Raw genomic sequence first — 25,842 nt, 5'->3', positions numbered from 1 at the left:
TCACATTTAACTAAGTCTGTCTTCTCCAAAGAGAACTCCGGGAAAGCTTCTTGGTCTGAGAGGATCATGCCTCTCACTCCAGCTGACATTGTGTGGGTCCATGCGGGTACTAACACCGCAGGAATTATTGGCAGTTGTGGAGAGTTTGAAAATGTGCCCCTTATCGGTACGTGTGGAGGAATTACTTACAACCCTACTCTTGCTATGCGTCAGTACGGATACCCTATGAAGGGGAGACCTGACAGTCTTTCTCTGTCCAATGAGTTTTATCTTAACAAAAATGATCATACAAATTTGAGGATGCGGTTTGTGCAAGCTTGGCACTCTATTCGTAAGTTTGATGGAATCCAATTGGGAAGAAAACAGAGCTTTGCACATGAATCGTATACACAGTGGGTGATTGATAGAGCTACAGCTTTCGGTATGCCTTATACCTTGCCAAGATTCTTATCTTCGACCGTTCCAGAAATACCTTTACCTCTACTCCCACAAACCAAGGAAGAGTACCAAGAGCGTTTAGCCGAAGCGGAACGTGAGATACATATGTGGAAAAGGGAGTGTCAGAAGAAGGATAAGGATTATGAGACTGTAATGGGCTTGCTGGAGCAAGAAGCCTATGATAGCCGACAGAAAGATGTGATAATCGCCAAGCTGAATGAAAGAATCAAGGAGAAGGATGCCGCCCTTGATCGAATTCCCGGGCGAAAGAAGAAGCGTATGGATCTCTTTGATGGTCCACATTCTGATTTTGAGGATTAGTCCGCTTCAGGAGCTTGAGAGTCTCAGTTTGTTTTTCATGTCTTTTTCTTAGTTTTTCTTTATGTATTTTGGAGTCTATCCCTTGACTCAGTTTGTTAAAAGGGAATTATTTGTGTTTTACTTTAAAGTCTATCTCTTGGCTTTGTTGTTAGAAAGGGAATTATCTTGTGATCAACTTTGTTTTTTAGTGAATTGTTTAGGTTGATATGTTTACAAAATTGCTTCTATAGGTCCTTCGATAAAAAAATATATATATAAAAATTGCATATTCTGGCATATAGCATATCATGCATCATATTGCATTCATAAAAAGTGTCAAAGCCAAGTCTCATACTTTCCTCATTTCTGCCTCAGGAGAAAAGCAAAGGTGGCCCGGCGTATTCAGTACAAACCTACCCGTGTTCATCATACCCGAGCATACATCAAGAAGAAAATGGCAGCTGCTGAACAAACGAACAATGATCTTAGGGAGGAGGTTAGTAGCCTCAAAGAAGGTATGGAAAAGATAACTGCAATGATGATGGACATGATGGCCGCACAGGCACAAGCCTCTCAAGCAAAAATTGTTCAGACTGTTCAGGGAGATGTTGAAGTCTCTCAGCCTGCGGGTTCTACTGCAACTATTAGTACTACACAGCCCTTGGTGAATCAGTTTTCCTCTGGTGATATGACAAATATGTATAGTTCAGGGTTTCGTCCTACTGGCTCTCTTGGTTCTTCTATTCCTCCTCAGTATCATATGCCGCCAGGCTATCCGTGGGGCATGGCACTCGCAAATAATGAAGGTGTTCGTCATAATGCACCAGAAATGCAGTTCCCTTTTGGACATCAACAAACACCGTTTTATCAGTCCGGCCAGCCTTTTCCTCAGGCCACTATGACCTATGCTGGACCCCTCGTTCATGCTGCTCATCAAGAAGAAGAACAGGTTTATCACTCTAATAGTGTGGCTGGTGATGATAGGGTAGGAAACTTGGAAGAAAGGTTTGAGGCGGTGCACAAAGAGTTAAAGACTATCCGTGGTAAAGAAATGTTCAGTCAGAATGTGAATGACCTCTGCTTGGTTCCGGATGTGGTGATACCTCATAAGTTTAAAATGCCGATCTTTGAAAAGTACACAGGGGATACTTGCCCTGAGATGCACTTAGTCACATATGTCAGGAAGATGGTAGCTCACAAGAATAATGAGCCTCTGCTTATTCACTGTTTCCAGGACAGTTTGACTGGTCCCGCACACACATGGTATATGAATTTGAAGGGCATCACAACCTTTGAGGAATTGGCCAATGCTTTCATCCAACAGTACAAGTATAACTCTTATCTGGCACCTAACCGGAAAGAACTGCAATCTATGACTCAGGGTGATAAGGAATCTTTCAAGGAATACGCTCAACGCTTCATTCAAAAGTCTGCTCAAATCCGTCCGCCTCTGGATGAAAGAGAAGTGTCCGATCTATTCTATGAGACTCTGAGCCCTTTCTACTCAGAGAAGATGCTTGGTTGTGCCTCACAAAAGTTTACTGATATGGTAGATATGGGTGTGCGCATTGAAGATTGGGTCCGTAAGGGACGTGTGAGTAAAGATGGTGCTTCTTCAGGTGGTTCATCTAATGGTAATAGGAAGTTCGGAAATGGGTCCTCAAAGAAGAACGCTCAAGAGGTTGGTATGGTGGCCCATGGCGGATCCCAGCCTATATACCCTAGCTACCCCTATGTTGCTAACATTCCACCACCTACCCTAACTCCACAAAATCCAAACTATCAACTACAAAGGCCTCAAGCACCCCATCCATATTATCCACCACTATATCAACCACAACCTTATCAACCCCAACCGTTTTATCAACAACCATACTATCCCCCACCACCTCAACAACAACAGCCTCGCCCTCGAGCTCAACAACAACATACTCGCCCTCAAAGAAACCAATTTCCCCCTATCCCCATGACATATGAAGCCTTGTTACCTTCCTTGCTTGCCCGAGGTCTTGTTCAGACCCTACCACCTCCTCGTGTGCAGAACCCTTTACCCCCTTGGTTCCGTGCTGATCGAAATTGTGCCTTCCATCAAGGGGCACCAGGACACGACATTGAACACTGTTACCCCCTTAAAGAGGCAGTTCAAAAGTTGATTCACAGCAAAGATTTATCCTTCACTGACCCGAACCCTGCTGCTCCAGACCATCCTCTGCCACCCCATGGGCCTACTGTTAACATGGTTGAAGATTATCAAGAAGGGGGTCTTGTCACTCGCTCTCAGGATATCAAAACTCCGTTGGTTCCATTACATGTGAAGATGTGTGAGGCAGCTATGTTTAGCCATAATCATAATAGTTGTGAGGTATGTTCTGTGGATCCCCGCGGTTGCGCGCAGGTTCAAGATGATGTGCAAGGGCTAATGGATCGGGAAGAGCTGGTTGTCACAAGGGAAGAGAAGAGTGTCTGTGTTGTAATCCCTGTGTTCAAGGATAGTGCGAAACCAATTGATGGTGTTACTCCGGTGTTCAAGGACAGTTCCAAGCCAGCTGTCGCTCCTCTGGTAATTTGTGTGCCGAGACCCAAGCCGTTTTTCTCTCAAAACGCCATGCCGTATAATTATGAACCTACAAGCATAGAGAATGGTAAAGAAATATCCTGGAGTCCCTCAACTTCCGTGAGTAACATTGCAGAGAATAGTCAAATTCTGAGAAGTGGACGCATCCTTCCGGCAGTTGTGCAAGCAAAGAAGAAAGCTCCGGTGATAGAGTCAGTGCCAATACCAGATCCTAGCAAGGGTAAGAGTATGGTTCAACCTGGTGAAACTGATAATGATGAGATTTTGAAGCTGATCAAGAAAAGTGATTATAAGATAGTGGATCAGTTATTGCAGACTCCATCAAAGATTTCTATCATGTCACTATTGACAAGCTCTGATGCTCATAGGGATGCATTGATGAAAGTGTTGAATCAAGCCTACGTAGACCATGATGTGACTTTGGGTCAATTTGGGAGCATTGTTGGAAATGTGACGGCATGCAACAATCTGAGTTTCAGTGATGAAGACCTCCCAGTGGAGGGGAAGAACCATAATATGGCCTTGCATATCTCTGTTATGTGCAAAACAGATTCTTTGTCCAATGTCTTGATAGATACCGGTTCTTCCCTCAATGTGATGGCAAAGACGACCTTTGATAAATTGACATATTCAGATGGATTCATTAGGCCTAGTTGTGTATCAGTAAGGGCATTTGATGGATCCAGGAAGACGGTATGGGGAGAAGTAGATTTACCTATCACTGTTGGGCCCCAAGAGTTTAAAGTTACATTCCAGATAATGGATATTCAAGCTTCCTATAGCTGTTTACTTGGTAGACCATGGATTCATGAAGCCGGGGCAGTAACATCCACCCTTCATCAAAAGTTAAAGTTTGTGAGTCGTGGAAAACTTGTTACAGTAAGTGGGGAATCAGCTTTTTTGGTTAGCCATTTGTCGTCTTTTTCCTTCATTGGTGGTGAAAGTCCGGATGGAACGTCATTCCAAGGGCTTTCGGTCGAAAGCGGTACTACAAGAGGTGAAACATGCATGGCCTCTCTAAGGGATGCTCAGAGAGTAATTCAAGAAGGAAAAGCAGAAGGTTGGGGGAAGTTAGTACAGTTGCCTGAGAACAAGCGCAGGGAAGGTCTGGGTTTCTCCGGCAATAATCAAGTGATGTTCGACCCAACTAGAGGTACTTTTCACAGTGCTGGATTCATTAATGCGCCACCTGAAACTAATGCAATCTTGGAAGATCAATCAGAAGAGGTGGCACCTGACTTTGTGACTCCGGGTGGAAACTGCTGCAATTGGATTGCTGTTGACATCCCTTCTGCGATACCTCTTTCTAAGTAATGTGTTTGTCTTTTTTGTTGCTTTTTTAAGAAAACTCCTTTCGTCCTACCTCAGACGAAAGTGAAATCTTGTAGGGTTTGTTTTTGCTTTGAGTTTATTTTCAGTATTAATGAAAATTGTCGTTTCTGTCACGGCCGTTATTTTATTTTAGTGCTTTTTCTGGAAAAATGGTAATACAAAAAACCAAAAAACTTGTTCTCTTTTTCTTTTAAAAAAAAAATCAATTTCAAAGGTCTGCATTCACTCTTTTGCTAAAAAATCAATCATGAATCATATGCAGACTGAACATACATGAGCCCGTTGAACATAGTGACCCTATGCTGCCTTCCAACTTTGAGTTCCCAGTTTACGAAGCTTGGGTAGAAGAGGATGAAGAGATTCCCGATGAGCTCCGATGGATGTTAGAGCAAGAAAGAAAAGCCTTTCAGCCTCACAAGGAAGAAATAGAGTTAATCAACCTGGGCACTGAGGATGATAAAAAGAAATTAAGATTGGAGCGTCGTTGGAGGCGTCTGTCAAGAAAAAGATAATTGAGCTTCTCAGAGAGTATGATGATATATTTGCATGGTCCTACAAAGACATGCCGGGGTTAGACCATGATGTTGTGGAACACCGTTTGCCTTTGAAGCCCGAGTGTCCTCCAGTCAAGCAGAAGTTAAGAAGATCTCATCCAGATATGGCTCTCAAGATCAAAGAGGAAGTGCGAAAGCAAATTGATGCAGGTTTCTTGATTACCTCTGAATATCCTCAATGGTTGGCCAACATAGTGCCCGTTCCAAAGAAAGATGGTAAGGTCAGAATGTGTGTTGACTATCGGGATTTGAACAAAGCTAGTCCGAAGGATGATTTCCCTTTACCTCACATTGATGTATTGGTTGATAGTACTGCTAGATGCAAGGTATTCTCCTTCATGGATGGATTCTCCGGGTATAACCAGATCAAGATGGCTCCAGAAGATAGAGAAAAGACGTCGTTCATCACGCCTTGGGGCGCGTTCTGCTACTTAGTAATGCCGTTTGGGTTGATAAATGCTGGTGCCACTTACCAGAGAGGCATGACTAAAATATTCCATGATATGATACATAAAGAGATTGAAGTGTATGTGGATGACATGATCGTCAAATCAGGCACTGAAGAAGAACATGTTGAGTATTTGTCGAAGATGTTTCAACGGTTGAGAAAGTACAAACTCCGTTTGAATCCTAACAAGTGTACCTTCGGTGTTAGATCCGGCAAGCTCTTGGGTTTTATTGTCAGCCAGAAGGGTATTGAAGTGGATCCCGACAAAGTCAAAGCTATCAGGGAAATGCCTGCTCCAAAGACAGAAAAACAAGTTAGAGGTTTTCTAGGAAGACTGAACTACATCTCCAGATTCATCTCTCATATGACTGCCACATGTGGGCCGATATTCAAGTTACTCCGTAAAGATCAAGGGATTGTTTGGACGGAAGATTGCCAGAAAGCTTTTGACAGCATCAAAGGGTATTTGTTAGAACCCCCGATTCTTGTCCCTCCGGTCGAAGGGAGGCCTTTGATCATGTATTTGACTGTGTTAGAAGATTCTATGGGCTGTGTGTTGGGTCAACAAGACGAGACTGGAAAGAAAGAGCACGCCATTTACTACTTGAGTAAGAAGTTTACTGATTGTGAGTCCCGATATTCTATGCTTGAGAAAACCTGTTGCGCTTTGGCATGGGCTGCTAAGCGTCTTCGTCACTATATGGTTAATCACACTACTTGGTTGATATCCAAAATGGATCCGATCAAGTACATTTTTGAGAAGCCGGCTTTAACAGGAAGAATTGCTCGTTGGCAGATGTTATTGTCCGAGTATGACATTGTCTACCGCACTCAGAAAGCCATCAAAGGTAGTATTCTTGCTGACCATTTAGCTCATCAACCAATTGAAGATTATCAGCCTATCAAGTTTGATTTTCCAGATGAAGAGATCATGTATTTGAAGATGAAAGATTGTGACGAACCATTGTTTGGTGAAGGTCCTGATCCAGACTCTAAGTGGGGTTTGATATTTGATGGGGCCGTTAATGTCTATGGTAATGGAATAGGGGCGGTTATCCTTACTCCAAAGGGTACTCACATTCCTTTCACTGCAAGACTCCGGTTTGATTGCACGAACAACATTGCAGAATATGAAGCTTGCATCATGGGTATTGAAGAAGCCATTGACTTGAGGATCAAAAATATTGACATATATGGAGATTCAGCTCTTGTGATTAACCAGATCAAAGGAAAATGGGAAACTCACCATGATGGTTTGGTACCTTACAGAGACTATGCAAGACGTTTGTTGACTTTCTTCAACAAGGTGGAACTGCACCACATTCCTCGGGAGGAGAATCAAATGGCAGATGCCCTAGCTACTTTATCTTCAATGATCAAAGTGAATCATGGCAATGACGTGCCGCTGATCAGTGTCAAATTCCTTGATAGGCCTGCTTATGTGTTTGCAGCCGAAGCAGTTTTCGATGATAAGCCGTGGTTTCATGATATTAAGGTGTTTCTTCAAACTCAAGAGTACCCTCCTGGGGCATCCCGTAAAGATAAGAGAACTTTAAGAAGATTGTCTGGTAACTTCTTTCTAAGTGGAGATGTTTTGTACAAAAGGAACTTTGATTCAGTTTTGCTCCGATGTGTGGACCGACGAGAAGCAGATTTATTAATGCATGAGATACATGAAGGCTCATTTGGGACCCATTCTAGTGGATATTCAATGGCTAAGAAAGCATTGAGGGCAGGCTACTACTGGATAACAATGCATGCTGATTGCCATCACTATGCCAAGAAATGTCACAAGTGCCAGATTTATGCAGATAAGATTCATGTACCACTGTCTATGCTCAACGTTATCTCGTCTCCGTGGCCGTTCTCTATGTGGGGCATTGATATGATTGGTCGGATCGAACCAAAAGCTTCCAATGGACATCGTTTCATACTAGTGGCCATTGACTACTTCACCAAGTGGGTTGAAGCGGCTTCTTATGCCAATGTGACCAAGCAGGTGGTGGTCCGGTTTATCAAGAACAATATCATATGTCGCTATGGTGTCCCTAACAAGATTATCACGGATAATGGTACGAATTTGAACAATAAGATGATGAAGGAATTATGTGATGATTTCAAGATTGAGCATCATAACTCTTCTCCTTATAGACCCCAGATGAATGGTGCGGTCGAAGCTGCAAACAAGAATATCAAGAAAATTGTGCAGAAGATGGTGGTCACCTATAAGGACTGGCATGAGATGTTACCCTATGCTTTGTATGGTTACCGTACTTCAGTGCGTACTTCAACAGGGGCAACCCCTTTTTCCTTGGTGTATGGTACGGAAGCGATACTTCCTGTAGAAGTTGAAATCCCGTCTTTGAGAGTCTTGATGGAAGCTGAGTTGTCAGAGGCTGAATGGTGTCAGAATAGGTACGATCAGTTGAATTTGATTGAGGAGAAGCGCATGGCTGCTTTGTGTCACGGACAACTATATCAGACAAGGATGAAACAAGCATTTGATAAGAAGGTTCGTTCCCGTGAATTTAAAGAAGGAGACCTAGTAGTCAAGAGTATCAAGTCTTTTCAACCAGACCCTAGGGGCAAGTGGACACCTAATTATGAAGGTCCCTATGTAGTGAAGAGAGCTTTCTCTGGTGGTGCTTTAATTCTTACAACCATGGATGGAGAGGATTTACCTCGTCCTGTGAATTCTGATGCAGTCAAGAAATACTTTGTCTAAATGTTTATAAAAGAACAGCTCGGTAGGTTGAAAACCCGAAAGGGCGGCCTAAACCAAAAATGAGCGTCTCGGTGGACTGAAAACCCGAAAGGGCGGTCCAGGCAAAAATTAGAGACAAAAAAAAAAAAAAAAAAAAAAAAAAAAAAAAAAAATATATCCTGATAGATTGAAAACCCGCAAGGGCGATCTATGCAAAATTTAAGGATTATGACAAGTAACTGCATCAGATGAAGCATCACTCACTTGGGGCACCTAAGCCGTCAAAAGATCTTCGATATTGAAGCAATCGAAATAGTGGAATCCAAAGTTGGTAGGAAGTATGATGGTTATTGTGTTCAATGTACCTTCCCCATATTAATTACCATGTTCCAAACTTTGTGATCTGTGGTGCCATACCTTTGGTTGGTTACCATTTATTTTAAATCAATTTGAGCCCGTGCCTTTTATTTGAAGTTCCTATTTATTCTATGTGCAAGTTCTCTTCCATTTTTACTGTTAATACTTGAGGTAAAAACTTTGAAAATTCCTTTTAAAAAAAAAAAAAAAATCTTTATGTTTTCTTTTGGAAAAAGCAAAATTGACAAACATTTTATCTTTAATTCACGTATCGTAGAAACATGTGTCAATGTTCGATTCAAAAGCACGGGTATGGTCATTGCTAAAAAAAATATAAAAAAAAAAAAGAAAAAAAATGAACTCGCTAAGTTGAAAACCCGAAAGGGCGGCTTAGGCAAAAAAGAGCATCCCGGTGGATTGAAAACCCGAAAGGGCAGTCCAGGCAAAAGTTAGGGATTTCAAAGTATACCAAAGGAAAAGCAATGACTATTTGAAGCATGAGCTTGTGGAAGTACTCCAGTTCAATCCAGAAATGGCGACTTCGGCTAGTGGTCTGACTATTGGTTCATTGCCCCATCAGTGTTTTGCTTAAAGGGTTGTGCCCTGATGAAGATTACTGGGTTGTTTGTACTATGGTACCGGGCCATTTCCGTTCTGGACCTGCCCAATCACCCCTCAAAAATCTTGCCATTGTATTGTCATATGTGTCTCATACATATTCATTCATTCATGCATAGATAGCACGCATACAAATATCATTCATGTATGGTTGCATTATTACCAGGTGTCTTATTTCAGTGTGTCCCGTAAAAAGTATCTTCCCCAATGTGTTTAATTCAAGGTTGTCACCAGTTAAAGCTTATTTCAAGTGGCAGGTCCCTCCGAGCAATCTTTGTGTCAATTCAGTTTAGCTCCCCAGTAACTTTTGTAAGCTATCCTCGTACTGGTAGCAGTTGACTTTTATTATGTTGGTCGTTACCCGAGTTGAGGTAACTGACGGTATTTCCTTTTCATAAGTTGGTCGTTATCCGAGTTGAGGTAACTGACGGTATTTATTTTTCGTATGTTGGTCGTTACCCGTGTTGAGGTAACTGACGGTATTTCCTTTCCTTTTCGTAAGTTGGTCGTTATCCGAATTGAGGTAACTGACGGTATTTCCTTTTCTTATCGTATGTTGGTCGTTACCCGAGTTGGGGTAACTGACGGTATTTCCTTTTCATAAGTTGGTCGTTATCCGAGTTGAGGTAACTGACGGTATTCATTTTTCGTATTTCGGTCGTTACCCGTGTTGAGGTAACTGACGGTATTTCCTTTTCATAAGTTGGTCGTTATCCGAGTTGAGGTAACTGACGGTATTTATTTTTCGTATTTCGGTCGTTACCCGTGTTGAGGTAACTGACGGTATTTCCTTTTTGTAAGTTGGTCGTTACCCGTGTTGAGGTAATCGACAGTATTTTCTTCCGTATGTCGGCCTTTACCTTAGTAAGGGTAATAGACAATTTTTCTCTCCGCATAATGGTAAATGGTTTTCCTCCCCAATAATATTTATCTGTATGTCCCCCAGTCAGTAGGTGTTCACTATCCTTGCATTCGTAAGTGCATCGTAAGTATTCATATTATTACAGTCACGAGCATGGCATTCTTAGCATTTCAATTGGTCAAAATTAGCGTACTTAATATTTAAGTCTCTCCCACCCATGGATTCTAAAGTTGATATTTGTAAATCCCTGTGACGGAGAAACTTAAATAGGGGCATCTGTCATACCCTAAATTTTGACCAAGGATCCCATGGACGCGTGTCGTTTGACTCTAGCCGATCTCATGATTCAGTGAAAATTTCGGCAGGGAGGTATTTTAAAATACCTCATTTTTTGCTCCGATTGCAGGCACTTTCCTCTCGTTTTATTTCATTATCTAATTTCCATCTTTTATTTTTAATTTTAAAGTTAGTTACTTTTTTTTTAATAGTTAATAAATGTTTATTTTCCAGTTTTTGTCCAATAAAGTTAATAAGTCCTAAAATTCCAACAAGGGTCCTTTTTTTTCTTTTTTCATTTCTCCTCCGTACGCCTCGTGTTCAGCCAATTTCACAGGGTCAATTTTTTGTTTCCAAATCTGGGAACGCGGTAGTAACTTCTGCAAGTTATTTCCTTATTCAATCCAACCCTAATGCTATAAAAGCAAACCTGCAAAATACAGAAAAGACAGACAATTTTCCACAGCCGCAAACCGAGAAACCACAGAATCACCAATCAGTAGCCGCAATCATCAAACCCTAATTTTCTTTCTCTTTCAAAAAATTTCAAAATCAAACACTCAAATCCAAACCGATTTCAACCAACACTTTATTCAAACCGAATCTGTTCATAAGCACCTCAAATAAATCAAGTTTCGCACTTAAACATCACCTTTTCTTTTGAATCCGTCACTTACAAACTCGAATCCGAACCCACAACAATAAGAGTAACGGATCCGATTTAAACAAAGGTTCAATCGCTCCGTTTCAACAAGTATCAGAACCGAGTTTGATGAACAGAAGCGAATTCAAAGATTAGAGAAGAAGCAGATCGGAATCCGAGGTAAAAAAAGGTAGTATTTTATTTTCGTGTTGTTTGAATGTAGATCTAGAACGTGTTGTTGCTTTTCTTTGAAATCTAAGTCCGGATCTATCACCTATGCGAAAAAGGATATAATAATATGTAATTGTTTTTGAAAAAGGAGGGTTTTGAAAACTCCGGCACGGTGGTGCACCACCGGCCACCGCGCCGGAAAACTCATGAAAAGAAGAACAGAGAAGAGGGAGACGTGAGATTAGAGAAGTGAAGAGAGAGAAATGAATGAAGAAAGTGAAAGAAATGGGTCTTACACCCTATTTATATAACCTCGAACCGGGCGGGTCTAACCGACCCGCCCACGACCCGTTTCTGCTTAAGCCCAGTTGTTCCTTTTTAATTTCACTACAGTTGTATTAATTACACCTCTGTTTTTGCTTTCTGCACCCCTTTGCTAAAAGAAAATTATCTAAAAAACTTACAAAAATATTGTGTTTGTTTTAATTTTTTATTTACTGTTTTTATTTTATAATTGCCATTTTTTTATTTATTTAGAATCATCTCATGCATATTTTAATTTCTTGTCATTTTATTGTCATTAATTTTTTATTTTTTTTTAGTGTGTATAATTAGGAAATTGATGTAATTTATTTTGCGCATTTTTTTATTTCTTATTATATTTCTCTTGAGACCATAGAATGTATCTAGGAGGGTATGTAATAGTGTAGTAACACACGCACCGACACTATGCCGCTTTATTTACCGCTTATTTTATTTTTGCTCCGTTACGTTAGTTTTTAAGGTTAGTCTAAAAAAAAATCAAATATGCAAAACTCCCAAAATATTTTCTTAATAAACCTTGGTTTGTAACCCAAGTGTTTTCCTTTTTATTTTCTTAATCAAATGCTTAATTGAATTAATATTCATAATAGACTTGACTTCTTTGTAATTAAAATTTGACCAACCTCACCTTATTTTATCTCATGCCTTGAGGCCTCTTATCTCTTCTTAAAACTATTTTCAAAAATTAAAATCAACCTAACCCACCAAAGAAATTCTTTAGGTGAACTACATTGGTTTTGATCCCTTTTCTTTAAGGGTATGTAGGCATAGGATTTTTATCCTTCCAAATCAAGTAAAAATAACCAAAAACATACTTCTTCTTCCCCCATTCTTTCACTTAGATTTTTTAGGTAATAAATTTCAAATAAGCAATGAATTTAGCACAAAGATAAATTAGGTAAGAGGTTCCTACGGGATACCGTAGACGCTTAGGGTGCTAGCACCTTCCCTTCGCGTAACCAACCCCCGAATCCAAAGTCTTGATGAGGGTTTTTACTCATTTTTTCCCTTCCCACGAATAAAAATCGAGAGTTCAAAGATTGACGATTCAAATCAATTAATGGTTTGATATCCGAAAATCACGAGCACAATATTGAATATAATAAAACGAAAGAATTAAAAAAATGTTTTGAAACCGGTTTTCTAAATAAGTTAAATTATATCACACATATTGTTAATTGAATCTTTAAAAGGTCAAGTAACGGAAGGGACTAACTTATTTCAACGTGAGTAAATATTTGGACCAACTTGAAACCTTTAAAACATAAGTGACCAATTAAAACTTTTAAAACATAAAGGACCAACTTGAAACCTAAAATAAACACGAGTGACCAAACATGCAATTAAACCTTTATTTTTCATTCAATTTCAGAGTTTTAATTTTATCATAGAGTTCAAAGTCATTACCAAGAGTTGACGGATCTTGATTAGTTATTAATTATACAAGCATTTAATTGTATCCAATATCCTTTCAACTAGCACCCTAAGGTGTTAGGTGTTCAGAATCAAAATATAATAAATAATATGTTAATTATTATGACAATCTCAGGTCAAAAAAAAATTATTTATAATATTCTTTCTTGAGAACTTTTCTATTTACAGTAAGGTAATATCGTCCATTAGAAATTCTCACTTGAGTTAGTTCATTGATCACATCACTATATGCATCATCTATATATGTAGTTTAATAAATGAGACATCAATCTTTATCCAATAAAGACTATCACATATATATTGATCTATCCAAATTATTGTGCCCTTTTCACAATAATCATACGATCAATAACAATTTAGATTAAAAAATAATAAAATACATGTTTCTCATTATCATAATATCTATTATGATAACAAGTCTATAATTTTAATCAAGGACATTATCAAATTAACTATTTTACTAAACAGTAAACAAGATGATAAATTAAGTCTAAAATTTTAAGCCTAAAACTAAGTAAATCAATCATGTATTTCAATCCTATTCTGCACTTGTGTTTGTCAAAGACATTTATGCCAAGTGCCTTGGTGAATGGATATGTTGCATTCTCTTTTCCATCCAACTTTTCAATCTTGACGTCACCATACATTCAATAATCTCTCTGATCAAGTAATATCTTCGAAGAATGTGTTTCGGTTTCTGGTGTGATATTGGCTCCTTTGCTTGAGCAATCGCTCCATTATTGTCACACAATAATGGTACAAAATCTTTTAACGAATAGACCACCCCAAGTATAAATATAACTTTTTCATCCAAACAGCCTCTTTAGCAGCCTCACTTGCTGCTATATAGTCGGCTTCTGTAGTCAAATCTGCTACTATAGCTTGTTTGGAACTTTTCAAATTTACTGCACCACCATTCAAGGTAAGGACATAATCTGAAATAGATTTACTATCAGTGCAAAACTTGCATCAGTGAAACCTTTTAATTTTAGTTCAGAATCTTCATAGATGAAGAATTGGTCTTTAGTTCTTCTTAAGTACTTAAGAATAGTCTTACCGCTTTCCAATATTTCTCACATGGGTTTGCTTGATATATATATCGACTAGATAATAAATATTTATTAAGTTAAAGTTTGTTACATAATTGATTGGATCTTGAGCATCTCCAACATTATTCATCAACGATTCGAAGACATTGTTAAGGTACTGCTTTAACCACCACCATCACATAGAACCTGACCAGTAGTTTTTTTGTTTTTTAATAATAAATGATACTTAAAGCAAATTTAAATAAATGAACCTTTTTTATTCAAAAATAAATAAATGAATGAATCCTTTTGTCTCTACATATTGCGCTTTTGTTGTTTATAAAATCGAACAGGACTTTTTGTTGTTGTGCCCAACCAGGACTTTAGCAGTATGATTATTTTTTATTTTGTCAATAAACCAAATTGTATACGATTATAATCAAGTGAGGTTGCTTATCTTTTGCTGCATAATTTCTCTTCACCCTCAATATTTTTTTGCTTGCTCATTCCCTAATCAAATCCAAGCTCGCATGGCAAACCCATATACAAACATAATTCAATAAAAATAACAAAGATTCACAAATTATTATGTGAAGAGAAAAAACTCATAATTCATAAATCAAAAACTCCAAAGTTGCATTACATACTAGACCAATGCACCAGATTTCCATTCTAGACAGCACAAACCTACAGAACATCAAAGAAAACCAATCCTAAACCAATGCACCAGATTTCCACTTTAGATAGAACAAACCTACAAAACATCAGAGAAAACCACCCCAAAAATAAAATTAACTAGATCAATGAAGTAAGAGAAACCAACCAATCAAACCCTAGTTACGAGCATTAAGAATCCTTCCAATCTCAAATGAAACAAAAGCATCAATACATGCATACTGAACTTGCTGAGGAGTAAGCCTAAAACTATTCCACCTGCTCATAGTAATCTTCCTTGGTTTCTCAAGATCCTTCCCAAGAACACTTAAAGCCAATGCTTTGAGTCCACCACATCTCATATGTTCCCCAAATCTCTCAGCAGCAAGGTTGCGAAGTTCAACAAAGTTAGCAACAACCAAAGAGTAGTCTCTAAGAAGCTTACCCACATCCTCTTCGACACCAACACCAACAAATGTGTTATCTTCGTTCTCAAGAAATGCAACAAGAGATTGTGGAACAAATGAAGCATGCAAAATTTGAAAAACAAGGCATTTTTTCTTTATGCAGAGTTGGAGAACAGCGACGGGGTTTTCGACATTGCGTTGTCTGTTTGGGAGCCACTCCACATCAAGGCCGACAAGGAAGCGGCGGCTGCGGCTAGTTTGGGAGAGGGTTGAAAGCCAGCAATCAACCATGGAAGGATCATGTGTGACCATTGTGTGAATGGTTTCGGAGTGGAAGACAACATTGTAGTTTTCGTAAGTGGACATTTTGGCTTTGAAGAGAAGGTTATTTCTGAAAAACGATTTAATAATGACACTCTTTGTTTCTGTTTAAAGAGTGTAATAATACATTGAAACGGAAGAACAATTCCTTTATATAGAGTAAGAATGAAAATAGTAGGGAGTAGGAGTATCAAATTAGGTGTACACTGTAATTTTATTCACGCTTCAATTTTTTAACTCTTATTTCCAAGGTTTACTGCATTTATTATAATCAATTTTTATTTATGGATCAAATAAAAGCTGTGGATGTAACCAAAAAAATAAATACTGTAGATATTAGGTGTTTGCCGATTAACTTGACCGTTAAACGTCCTTCAAAAAAAAAAAAAAACTTGACCGTTAAACGTTGGGTTGGAGTAGTAAATAGTCAATTTCCCCTCTGAAATTGTAAGTTTCATCAATTACCCATCTGAAATTAACAAAACTTCAATTACCCCCCTGAAATTTCACAACATTAGTCAATTTACCCCCTCCGTCAAATTTTTCTGTTACTGAACATAACGTTTTGCAAATACCCCCCCTGAAGTTTTGCACTTATGTGCAAAATGCCCCCCAAACTTAAAAAATTATATTATTTTTTTCTTAAAAACAAACAATTAATAGTTAAATATTAAAACTAACTATTAATTTTGGAATTTGGGAAAACTACATGCATATATACATCAAAATAGGGAAAAATGTGTATTTTTAAAGTGACAATAATGGTTATTTCTAATACACAAATTATTATTTTTAGAGGTTTATAAACAAATTAAGTAGCAAATTTATATTTATATTTTCTCCTTCACCATCTTAGTCTTTTAACTCCTCCAACTCTTTCAACAATTTGCTCAAACCATTTAAACTACACAACCCCCAATATTAATCCACAAATCATCCCATTATTGTCACTTTAAAAAGTACATATTTTTCCCCATTTTGGAGCCTATTTTGATGTATATATGCATGTAGTTTTCCCAAATTCCAAAATTAATAGTTAGTTTTAATATTTAACTATTAATTGTTTGTTTTTAAGAAAAAAAATAATATAATTTTTTAAGTTTGGGGGGCATTTGGCACATAAGTGCAAAACTTCGGGGGGGTATTTGCAAAATGTCATGTTCACTAACAGAAAAATTTGACGGAGGGGGTAAATTGACTAACGTTGTGAAATTTCAGGAGGTAATTGAAGTTTTGTTAATTTCAGGGGGGTAATTGATGAAACTTACAATTTCAGAGGGGAAATTGACTATTTACTCAAATGTTCAGGAAGGGGAAAATTCCAATTTCCCAAACCCAACCCATACATACTGTGCGACTCTTGCTATTTTTCTACGACCAATATTTTCTTAAAAGGAGCATCTGATTGAATGAAGTTCAATGCAACTATAAACAAAATAATAATATTAACTTATATAAACAAAATAATAATTTTCTTTTTGAGAGAATAAACAAAATAATAATATTATTAACTTAGAAATGGTTAATGTGTTTGGAAAGTTAAAAAAAATAAAAAATAAGAGTAGTACTATCGACACTTTATTTTGAACATTCTCTCTAACATTGACATATATTGTTCACGTGTTAGATGATTTATTTCAGTCAGTTTAAAAGATAATATTATCAAGTTATATAAATTTTGAATATGTTTGGAAAATAAAAAATAAAAATAGTAGTAATGTCAACTTACATTTATGCAGGTTATTAGGCTTCCTCAGAGTATTTGTGATATCTTATCGACGAAACAACCTGCAATTTCATTTGGAGAGATAATAATAACAAATGTGTTCATCTGGTAGGTTGGAAAAAAGTCACTTGGCATAAGCATTATGGCGGTCTTGACATCAGAACTGCAAGAGATATACCAACGTTTGCTTATTGGGCAACTTATTAGGGATCTGATTCAGTCTTCAAAAAACTTATGGGTTGAGATTCTCTTAGACAGGTATGTCACTAGTACGAATATCCTCCATTCTCCATCTCACTCTAGTGACTCTCTTTTTTGCTCATATATCCTTTACGCAAGAGACGTCCTCAAAGATGTCTATTCCTGGCATGTCGGGTCGGTAACTTCTTATTTATGGTCTTGTCCTTTAAGTTATCTTGGATTTATAGGGACCCTTACACAATACATTGACATTCATGATCTTCATTTGACGGTTAAAGATGTAATATCCTCAAGCAACCCACGTATAAATGTCCTTTACACTCAACTTCCTCCATTTGCATTAGACACCATATAAAGTATGAATCTCAAATGCAATGCTTCCCTTGAAGATGCATTCATCTGGTTCAACAACAAAAATGGCATCTACACAACTAAGAGCGGATACTCTTGGCTGCTCTCTCACATGGATCTGGTAATTTCCTTTAATCCTCCTTCTTCTTGGTCTTGGATTTGGCTTGCCACAACTTGATGCCTACACTATCCTTGCTCAACCATAGAAACATTGCCTACTCTCTAGTTTGCTCTCAGTGTTGACCCATTGATGAAACTTTTCTCCATTGTGTGCGGGATTGTAATCACTCTAGACACATTTGACAGCCGCTCGGTTTCAATAAATTAAAGTTTTTAACATATAATGTTACTCATGATTTGCTCAAGAATGGCTTGATGGGTCTTCTCTCTTTCCTCTTTACAACAACTGTATGGTGGGTTTGGAGGAATAGAAACATGACGTGCTTGGGCAATGATAACTGGTATGTTATTCAACTTTCCTTCAACATCCAAGGTATGGTCAACACATTCAAAGCCTCTTACTCTTTGATCACAAACAACTCTATGGATGATAATATTAATCTGGTCAAGTGGAACCAACAACAACCATTCTAAAGTCATTATTAAGAAAAGATCAAGGCTTTTACTTGTCAGGTTTTTCTAGATATATCCATTATACTTCTGATATTCTTTATGCCGAGGTGTATGCCATCTGCCAAGGCCTCTTGCTGGCCAAAGAAAAATGTATTGTTGACCTCTTCTGCTATTATCATTCCTTACTTTGTATCAACTTCATATCGGCTCCTTCTAAAGTTATATGCTTACATTGTTTTGATTCAAGACATAATACAGTTAATGGAGCAGATTAATGAAACAATTAACCACACCCTTCGTGAAGGAAATTATTGTGCTGACTTTCTGGAAAAGTTTGATGCTTTGTTGACCTCTGACCTCTTTCGCCATGATACTCCACAAGCGGATCTCGATTCTCTCCTTCAAAGTGATGCTGGTGGAACTTTTTATTTGAGATCTTAGCTATCTGTTTTTTTTCTTGTTTAATTTAGCCTTTGAAAAAAAAAAAAAAAAAAAAAAAAAACTTACATTCATCACTAACAAATCTTTGTATGTTTGTTTTTTTTCTTCGTATTAATGACAAACATTTGCCTCAGTTTTTTTTTTTATTTTCTTATATATTTATCAATTAAAAATCGATGTCCCATGTTTTTCTTCTTACCTATAGATAAAACATTTGTTCCGTCCTATTTTACAAATCAATGAAAAATATGTGTACTGTATTTTTTATGAATCAATGACATATATTGTTCAATTGTTAGATGATTTATTTAAAATCATGGTTTTTTTTTCCTTTGTCGCTATAAACGATAGTACCACCAACTTATAAATTGGGAGTATATAGTGAAAATAGAGAATTAAAGGGAGGGAAATGTTATAATTTTTTTGCAAAAGTAGTAGTAGGTGGATAATTTGTCAATGTAAAGGTAAGCTAAGGTTGACAATGTAAGTGATGAGTGGCGACGGCGTATCCAAGAGTGAGGGGTGAAAAAAAAGTTTAATTCATTGATTATTATTATAATTTTACCATTAAAAAAGGGTTAACAATGCAACTCGTTGTCTATTTGTCTTTCATTTCTATGTAATTTTTTATATATATTTTTTCTAGTAAAATAAAGATCTTCAAATATTTGTATAAATAAAAATGTTCATGATAAAATTATTAACATGTATATATTTATGTATGGGATGCCAATATTTGATATAGTATTTTTTTCTTCAAATATTTATATAAGAATGATAGTTTTCTGAGTAAAGTCCAGGTCAAAAGAGATTGTTTTAAAGATTGGCCTCGGTGTAAAAATGCCAAAACTTGGGATAAATATAAGATAGTTAGGAAAGAGGCTAAGAAGGAGGTGAGCGTAGCGAGAATTCAATCATTTGAAGGATTATACCAATCTTTAGGTACCAAGGAGGGAGAGCAATCTATATATAAGCTTGCGAAGGGACGAGAAAGAAAAACAAGAGACCTGGACCAAGTGAAGTGTGTTAAGGATGAAGAGGGTAGAGTTTTGGTTCAAAAAAGAGATATTAAGGATAGATGGACGAAGTATTTCCACAACTTATTTAATGAAGGATATGAGATCTTACCAGACTTTAACATGTTAGATAACAGAGAGGAGGACCGAACCTATAACTATTATTGTCGGATTCAGTAGCACGAGGTGAAAGAAGCAATGAAAAGGATGACTAATGGAAAGGCAGTTGGGCCGAACAACATACATATCGAAGTGTGAAAAAAGTCTTGGCGATAGAGGAATTGTGTGGCTCACAAAACTTTTCAATGAGATTATGAGGACGAAGAAAATGTCAGAGGAGTGGAGAATAAGCACCTTCATTCCAATCTATAATAACAAGGGATATATACAGAATTGCGTGAATTATAGGGGAATTTAGCTAATGAGTCATACCATGAAGTTATGGGAAAGGGTGATTCAACGAAGACTAAGAAAAGAGACTCAAGTTACGGATAACAAATTTGGTTTTACGCCCTGGAGGTCGACTATGGAAGCGATCTACTTGCTGCGATGCGTGATGGAGCGATACCGGACGGATACAAAAGGGTTACAATTAGTTTTCATTGATTTGGAGACGGTGTATGACAGAGTACCTAGAGAGATTTTGTGGAAAGCCCTGGAGAAGAAAGGGGTTAGGATTGCCTAAATTAAAGCTATCAAGGATGTGTATGAGGGAGCTTCGACTAGGGTGAGGACGCCGGATGGGGATACCGAAGACTTTCCCACAACAATAGGACCGCACTAAGGGTCAACCCTAAGTTCTTATCTTTTTATTTTAGTTTTGGATGTACTGACGGAACACGCCCAAGAGTTAGCACCGAGATGTATGCTTTTTGCAAATGACGTAGTCTTGCTTGGTGAGTCGAGGGAGGATTTAAACGGGAGACTAGAGACCTGGAGGCAAGCCTTAGAAACGTATGGTTTCTGCATGAGTAGCATCAAGATGGAGTATATGGAATGTAACTTCAGCAAAAGAAGAAGTAGGTCTAGCTTGTAGATGAAGGTTGGAGATCATATCATACCCCAATTTACACGGTTTAAATATCACGGGTCAATAGTACAAAATGACGGAGAAATAGAAGCAGATGTAAATCATCATATTCAAGTTGGGTCCAAATATGGTTTATGATAGAACACTATGGCGTCATTGATCCATGTAGCCAACCCCACTTAGTAGGATAAAGCTTGGTTGTTGTTGATGTATATTTGTATAAATAAACCATGTAGTTGTGGGGGACCGTCCACGTCGAGGCTAAGACAACCGCACAAGCAAGAGAGACGCCACACTCTTACCAAAAACTTTAAGGCAATGGGTTTATGGGTCCGCTTACTTATAAGGTGTTCAGCCTTTACTCTTTTATCCGATGTGGGACATATAACTCATACTTGCACACAACAACAGTTGTTTTAATCAAATGAGAAATCATTAAGTTACGATTTGGTGGAAATCATGGCTATGTACTCGTAAAAATCAACGGAGGACAACAATTTGTGCTTTTCAGTGGTGGGAATTCGTCGGATCAAGCATTACCCTTTCCCAAATCATAATTTATTGTTGTTCTTTCGTGAAAGAAAATTAATCTTGTAACGAAATACTCGCTCCGTTACGAAATGCATGTTAGTACATTTTTACAATGTACACTATTCACATAACTTATTTTGACTCTATTTTTTTAACTTATATATAAAAGTAAATGTTAGCATGAAAGATGTTTGATTTGTATCGATAAACATTTTTGAAATATTATATTTTTATAATTTTTTACTATAAATACTTAAAGATATCAACAATCAAAATTGTGTGTTAGCATGCGTGAAGTAGTTGACTGTGATTTATATTTTGAAACGGAATGAATATTTAATAAGTAGTTGAGAATTGTAAATTAGTCTTATAAAGAGGGACATAAAATATTCTCAAAAGAGAGTCGTAAAATTGTTTATATTTAGGGACAGAGGGAGAGGGACTAAATTTGACTTGTGGATCCTACACTTCCTTAAAAGAAAAAAAAAACTTGTGGATAGCCTTGTAAAAGACGACTGTAGGCTTGAAAATGGTAGACATACACACCCAGCTTGGAGATGAAATAAGGGAGAAATGATGCTGACCTAGGAATAATCAGTGAACTTTATCACTTGTATATATCATTGTTCCAATAAATGAAAAGTTTGTCTTTCATGCTAGCACAGTTGATTGGCCATTCAAGTAATCCTTCATAGATGTGACTCACTTGTGATTGTTATTAGAGGAAAGCATTGAAGAGAAGCAGAAGCAAATACATAATGAAAATAACACAGAAGTTACTTAGTGCGCAAGTTTCATCTAAGCTTTTGTAATTTCACTTTCATTTACATTTCATTTATGTTGCATGTAGTTAGTTAGAAGTTTCAGCTTCTATATATAGCTATTCCTGTAACCGTTTTACAATCAATGAATAAGAATCACTTTCTTCTTTCTCCAAAAGCTTGAAGCTTTATCCATGGCGGATTTATTCTTAGAATTGTGACAGAATTGCCTATTGTAAGGTTTGATTTCCACACCCTATTGCATATATAGTCACTACTATGTTTCAGCTTGTACTATTATAGGAGATAGCAAATTGATCTCATGCATGTTAATATATGTAGATGTGTACGTATCGACTAAACTATAAAATGTTCATTGGAAACGTTCTTCCATAAAACTTTACCTTATATTTAACCGTGTATTAATTTATGTTAAGGTAATGCTTCTGCATGTTATTGCATATAAAATCACTACAATGATTATTTATTCTTTTAGAATTGTAGGAGGTAGAAAATTGATCCATGTTTGTAGGTGTAGATGTATAGAACGACTAAATTATAGAATGTTCATTGGAAACATTCTACCATAAAGCTTTTACCTTCTTGTATTTAACTGTGTATTAATTTATGTTACGATGAATTAATCAATTTTTGCTTCCACTTTCGTAATGACAGAGGAACTACTTCAGAACAAAACATGTCACTGATATAAAATAAGGACAGTAACCAATCTACTTGATATCCAAAATTCTTCCAATAGTTAAGTAATCCTGCATGTTATGCTATACAGGTGATAGTCCATAAACATTGGTATACAAGGTTGGGGTCCAAATCTCAAACTCTCAACTTATCAACATTTATAGTGTAAGTCTCTATCTGGTTGACTACTTGACCAAAAAAAAACATATCATTGACAAAAACATAGAACATTAGACATTGAATTCATAGTAAAGCCACTGAAATGAGATTTGGAAGTCAAAACCATAGAACATTAGACACATCAATGGCAGAATATTAGACATTGAATTCATATTAAGCGTTTTTGATTTCGTATTAAATTCGGAAGTCAAAACCGGAAAAACTACCATTCCAACGCATCAATGGCAGACCCTACTCAGTCATCTAATAAGAGATACAGAATGCCCTTAAATGAACAAATCACCATTCGAGCACAACATTTACAGAGGAAAAAAAAAAACATAAAACACAGATAAGAGATGCATCTTAGGACATCGCTCCAAGCCACCGATGAGCTACCCGTCAACAAAAGAGAGGGCAAGAAACACCTACTAAAGGGCAAGGATTCATCCCATATTTTTGGCTTTTATTATTGTAGGAGGAAGCAAATTCATCCCATGTTAGTAAATGTGTGATAAAACAAACGTTCATTGGAAACATTCCACCGTTAAACATATAGCTTCTCGATCCTAACTGTGTTTAAAGCATTCTAAAAATTAACCTTCTTGAATCAAACCGTGTTGCTATTTTGTGTCAGGTAATCTAAACAACACTTGATGGCTGAAATCATCAATTTTTGTCACTAGTAAAGCCAGTGAAATGGAACTTTAGAACAAAATATAACATTGACAAAAACATGGAACAATAGACATTGTTTGATAATCAAAACATACCGAATCATAAACACAAGACACTAAACATAAATATAGTAGTACTAAACATTTCTAGACACAAAATATAGAACACTCAAAAACAACACATTATACATTAAGCTCCATGATTTTGATGTTGTTTAGTCGTCTCAATTCAGCATTGTAACAAGTGAATTAGTTTGAGATATTCTCATCCTTGACTTTGAGAAGTGTCTCAACCTTGACTTTAAGAAATGGAGCAAGACCATTTGTCAGAGCAGAAGACGACGTCAAGGAAGCTTTCAAAATGCTAAGACCCTGCAAAAAAAAAAAAAAAGAAAAAAAAAAAAGGGAATAAAATGAACCATTATGTAATGAAGTTTGTTAAAATAATGAATATAATTAATGTGAAAGTATCATGCTTTTACCTCTTTATTTCCAATGGTAATTATTCTTTCCTCCAAATCAGAAGAAGGAATCCCCAATTTACTCAAAATTGAAATGACAGAAACAGATGTGCATGGTGTGACAACCAAGTCATCAGTCACCATGTAAAATGCTAGACTCTTCATGAATCCTCTTCCACCACAATCACCATAGGCTTCGCCAGTTGATGACTGTGGCTCCAAAAACTTCAATGGAACACATAACGCTTTCGAATCAATATATGGATCTTCCAAAGCAGTTAAATATGCATGGAAACCAGTTCTTCTCCTATTATGTCTAGTGACACAAAATATATTAGGATCAGGCATTTCATCAAAGGGGAACAACTGGTTACGGAGTTTGAATTGGTGGGCAAGTTTAGGTTTAACCAGCTTATCTTTTAAATCAGAAGATTTCAAGTATGTGTCACTGTCCAATTCAAGAATGCTCTTGTATAAGTTGTCTATGCTTGATCCACATGAGTTTCCCTTTAACATATGTTCTACTCCTCCCAAGGGAAATGTTAAGAAACTAAGAATGAAGTCGGTAAAATCAGCATCACCGAAAGCAAATAAAATTTTGTTAGTGGATTTTCTCAGCACTAGTTTCACTTCTACTTTCTTTCCTTGATTTTCTTCAATAGTACCGATGTGAAAATCCAATACACCGATAGGTTTTATATTCTCAAAAGATGGTTTCTTAAGCAAAAACATGTCGGTCAAGGGGGATTCCGAGATTAAAGAGCACTTCAACAAATCCAGTATCTGCAAAATAAAAACATAAGCAAATTAGAATTATTAAGATACAATTTAACTACAGCTGCTCTCAAACATTCAGCGTTTATAATAACAACATACACCACTTGTTTAAAAAAAATATAAGATGGCCTCAGAAGATACCTTTACATTGTACCATTGATGTTGGTTACATAAACATTTGAAATATAATTTTTAAAAAACATGCAGTTTTAGTTAGGTCAAATACTAATTCACAACATTTAAATAAATAAATAGTATACACATAATTGCAAAATATTTCAATAAAAAAAAACAACAACAATGAATGAGCAAGATTTTCATTGAACAAAATATTGATAACAGGACATTTTTTGTAAAATAGAAAGATACCTCGCCACGAGTGAGATTGACATCCATAAACTTAATAGAATTGAAGTCTTCAAGTCCAAGAAGATTCATGGGTTGACAGATAAAATTTTGAAAACTATCAGGCTTCACACTTAAATCATCTGCAATACTAAAAGTCACTGCTTCTGCAACAAATCCTTCATTATCAATCTTTTGTTTATCAGCAAGAGATATTGCTTGAGACAGAAACTTCCCGCAGCTGCATTTTAAATTTGAGAATGTGGTCAGTAAGCCACCACTAGATTGGCGACTACAGTGCCAATCATCGCATATTAAAAACTTCAAGTCCTCTGCAACATGGATGTTATGATTTAAATTTTGGCAATATTCTTCCATTGAGTTCCTTGGTTGAAGCAGCATTTTTTTACACGCAGGTGTCCAAAATTGTTGTTCTCCGAGATTGGCCACACTTTCATATAAGGTGCTAATGCTTCCAAATCTTACTTTCTCAATGTTAGATTCCGTGTTGACAAGCTTGGCAATTGTAGCCAAGGGAAATGTTAAGAAACTTAACACTATGTCCATGAAATCTTTCCCTGCTTGAGCAAATAAAACCTTATTTTTCTCTTCATCGATCAGAATTCTCAGTGAAATTTTTGTAGCCAT

At 36.9% G+C, this 25,842-nt stretch overlaps 4 protein-coding genes across 4 annotated transcripts; 2 read left to right on the top strand and 2 right to left on the bottom strand.

Moving 5' to 3' along the window:
• The first annotated feature begins 1,192 nt into the window (after window positions 1-1,192).
• LOC120577059 (uncharacterized) lies at window positions 1,193-5,157 on the top strand. The gene is made up of 2 exons (XM_039827965.1): window positions 1,193-4,623; window positions 4,908-5,157. The coding sequence occupies exons 1-2, from the start codon at window positions 1,193-1,195 to the stop codon at window positions 5,155-5,157; spliced, it is 3,681 nt and encodes a 1,226-aa protein (XP_039683899.1).
• Window positions 5,158-5,207: 50 nt separating this feature from the next.
• Window positions 5,208-8,653, top strand: LOC120577058 (uncharacterized). Its single transcript, XM_039827964.1, has 3 exons — window positions 5,208-7,719; window positions 7,942-8,336; window positions 8,600-8,653. The coding sequence occupies exons 1-3, from the start codon at window positions 5,208-5,210 to the stop codon at window positions 8,651-8,653; spliced, it is 2,961 nt and encodes a 986-aa protein (XP_039683898.1).
• Window positions 8,654-13,804: 5,151 nt separating this feature from the next.
• On the bottom strand, window positions 13,805-15,491 carry LOC112416653 (Werner Syndrome-like exonuclease). Its single transcript, XM_024770952.1, has 2 exons — window positions 14,906-15,491; window positions 13,805-13,971 (listed from the first exon to the last, which is right to left on the bottom strand). Exons 1-2 carry the CDS (start codon window positions 15,489-15,491, stop codon window positions 13,805-13,807), a joined length of 753 nt encoding a protein of 250 aa, XP_024626720.1.
• Window positions 15,492-23,860: 8,369 nt separating this feature from the next.
• LOC25498686 (uncharacterized) lies at window positions 23,861-25,842 on the bottom strand. Its single transcript, XM_013593618.1, has 3 exons — window positions 25,219-25,842; window positions 24,094-24,855; window positions 23,861-23,983 (listed from the first exon to the last, which is right to left on the bottom strand). The coding sequence occupies exons 1-3, from the start codon at window positions 25,840-25,842 to the stop codon at window positions 23,861-23,863; spliced, it is 1,509 nt and encodes a 502-aa protein (XP_013449072.1).

This window comes from Medicago truncatula, chromosome 7 (assembly GCF_003473485.1).
Source record: "Medicago truncatula cultivar Jemalong A17 chromosome 7, MtrunA17r5.0-ANR, whole genome shotgun sequence".
In the NCBI taxonomy this organism is placed as follows: Eukaryota; Viridiplantae; Streptophyta; class Magnoliopsida; order Fabales; family Fabaceae; genus Medicago; species Medicago truncatula.
The sequence above is the reverse complement of the archived record's forward strand: the minus strand, read 5'-3'. Positions and strand labels throughout refer to the sequence as shown.

What these genes read in the sequence shown, in the direction of transcription:
- LOC120577059 (XM_039827965.1), top strand. Translation starts at nt 1,193, where the DNA reads ATGGCAGCTGCTGAACAAACGAACAATGATCTTAGGGAGGAGGTTAGT. An exon ending in TCTGCGATACCTCTTTCTAA is followed by an intron (nt 4,624 to 4,907) that starts GTAATGTGTTTG and finishes AATCATATGCAG; the next exon opens with ACTGAACATACATGAGCCCG.
- LOC120577058 (XM_039827964.1), top strand. Translation starts at nt 5,208, where the DNA reads ATGCCGGGGTTAGACCATGATGTTGTGGAACACCGTTTGCCTTTGAAG. An exon ending in CAAGATTATCACGGATAATG is followed by an intron (nt 7,720 to 7,941) that starts GTACGAATTTGA and finishes GTACTTCAACAG; the next exon opens with GGGCAACCCCTTTTTCCTTG. An exon ending in GAGAGGATTTACCTCGTCCT is followed by an intron (nt 8,337 to 8,599) that starts GTGAATTCTGAT and finishes TAACTGCATCAG; the next exon opens with ATGAAGCATCACTCACTTGG.
- LOC112416653 (XM_024770952.1), bottom strand. Translation starts at nt 15,491, where the DNA reads ATGTCCACTTACGAAAACTACAATGTTGTCTTCCACTCCGAAACCATT. An exon ending in TGGAAGGATTCTTAATGCTC is followed by an intron (nt 13,972 to 14,905) that starts GTAACTAGGGTT and finishes AATCTATTTCAG; the next exon opens with ATTATGTCCTTACCTTGAAT.
- LOC25498686 (XM_013593618.1), bottom strand. Translation starts at nt 25,842, where the DNA reads ATGGCTACAAAAATTTCACTGAGAATTCTGATCGATGAAGAGAAAAAT. An exon ending in TCAATCTCACTCGTGGCGAG is followed by an intron (nt 24,856 to 25,218) that starts GTATCTTTCTAT and finishes TTTATTTTGCAG; the next exon opens with ATACTGGATTTGTTGAAGTG. An exon ending in TTACCATTGGAAATAAAGAG is followed by an intron (nt 23,984 to 24,093) that starts GTAAAAGCATGA and finishes TTTTTTTTGCAG; the next exon opens with GGTCTTAGCATTTTGAAAGC.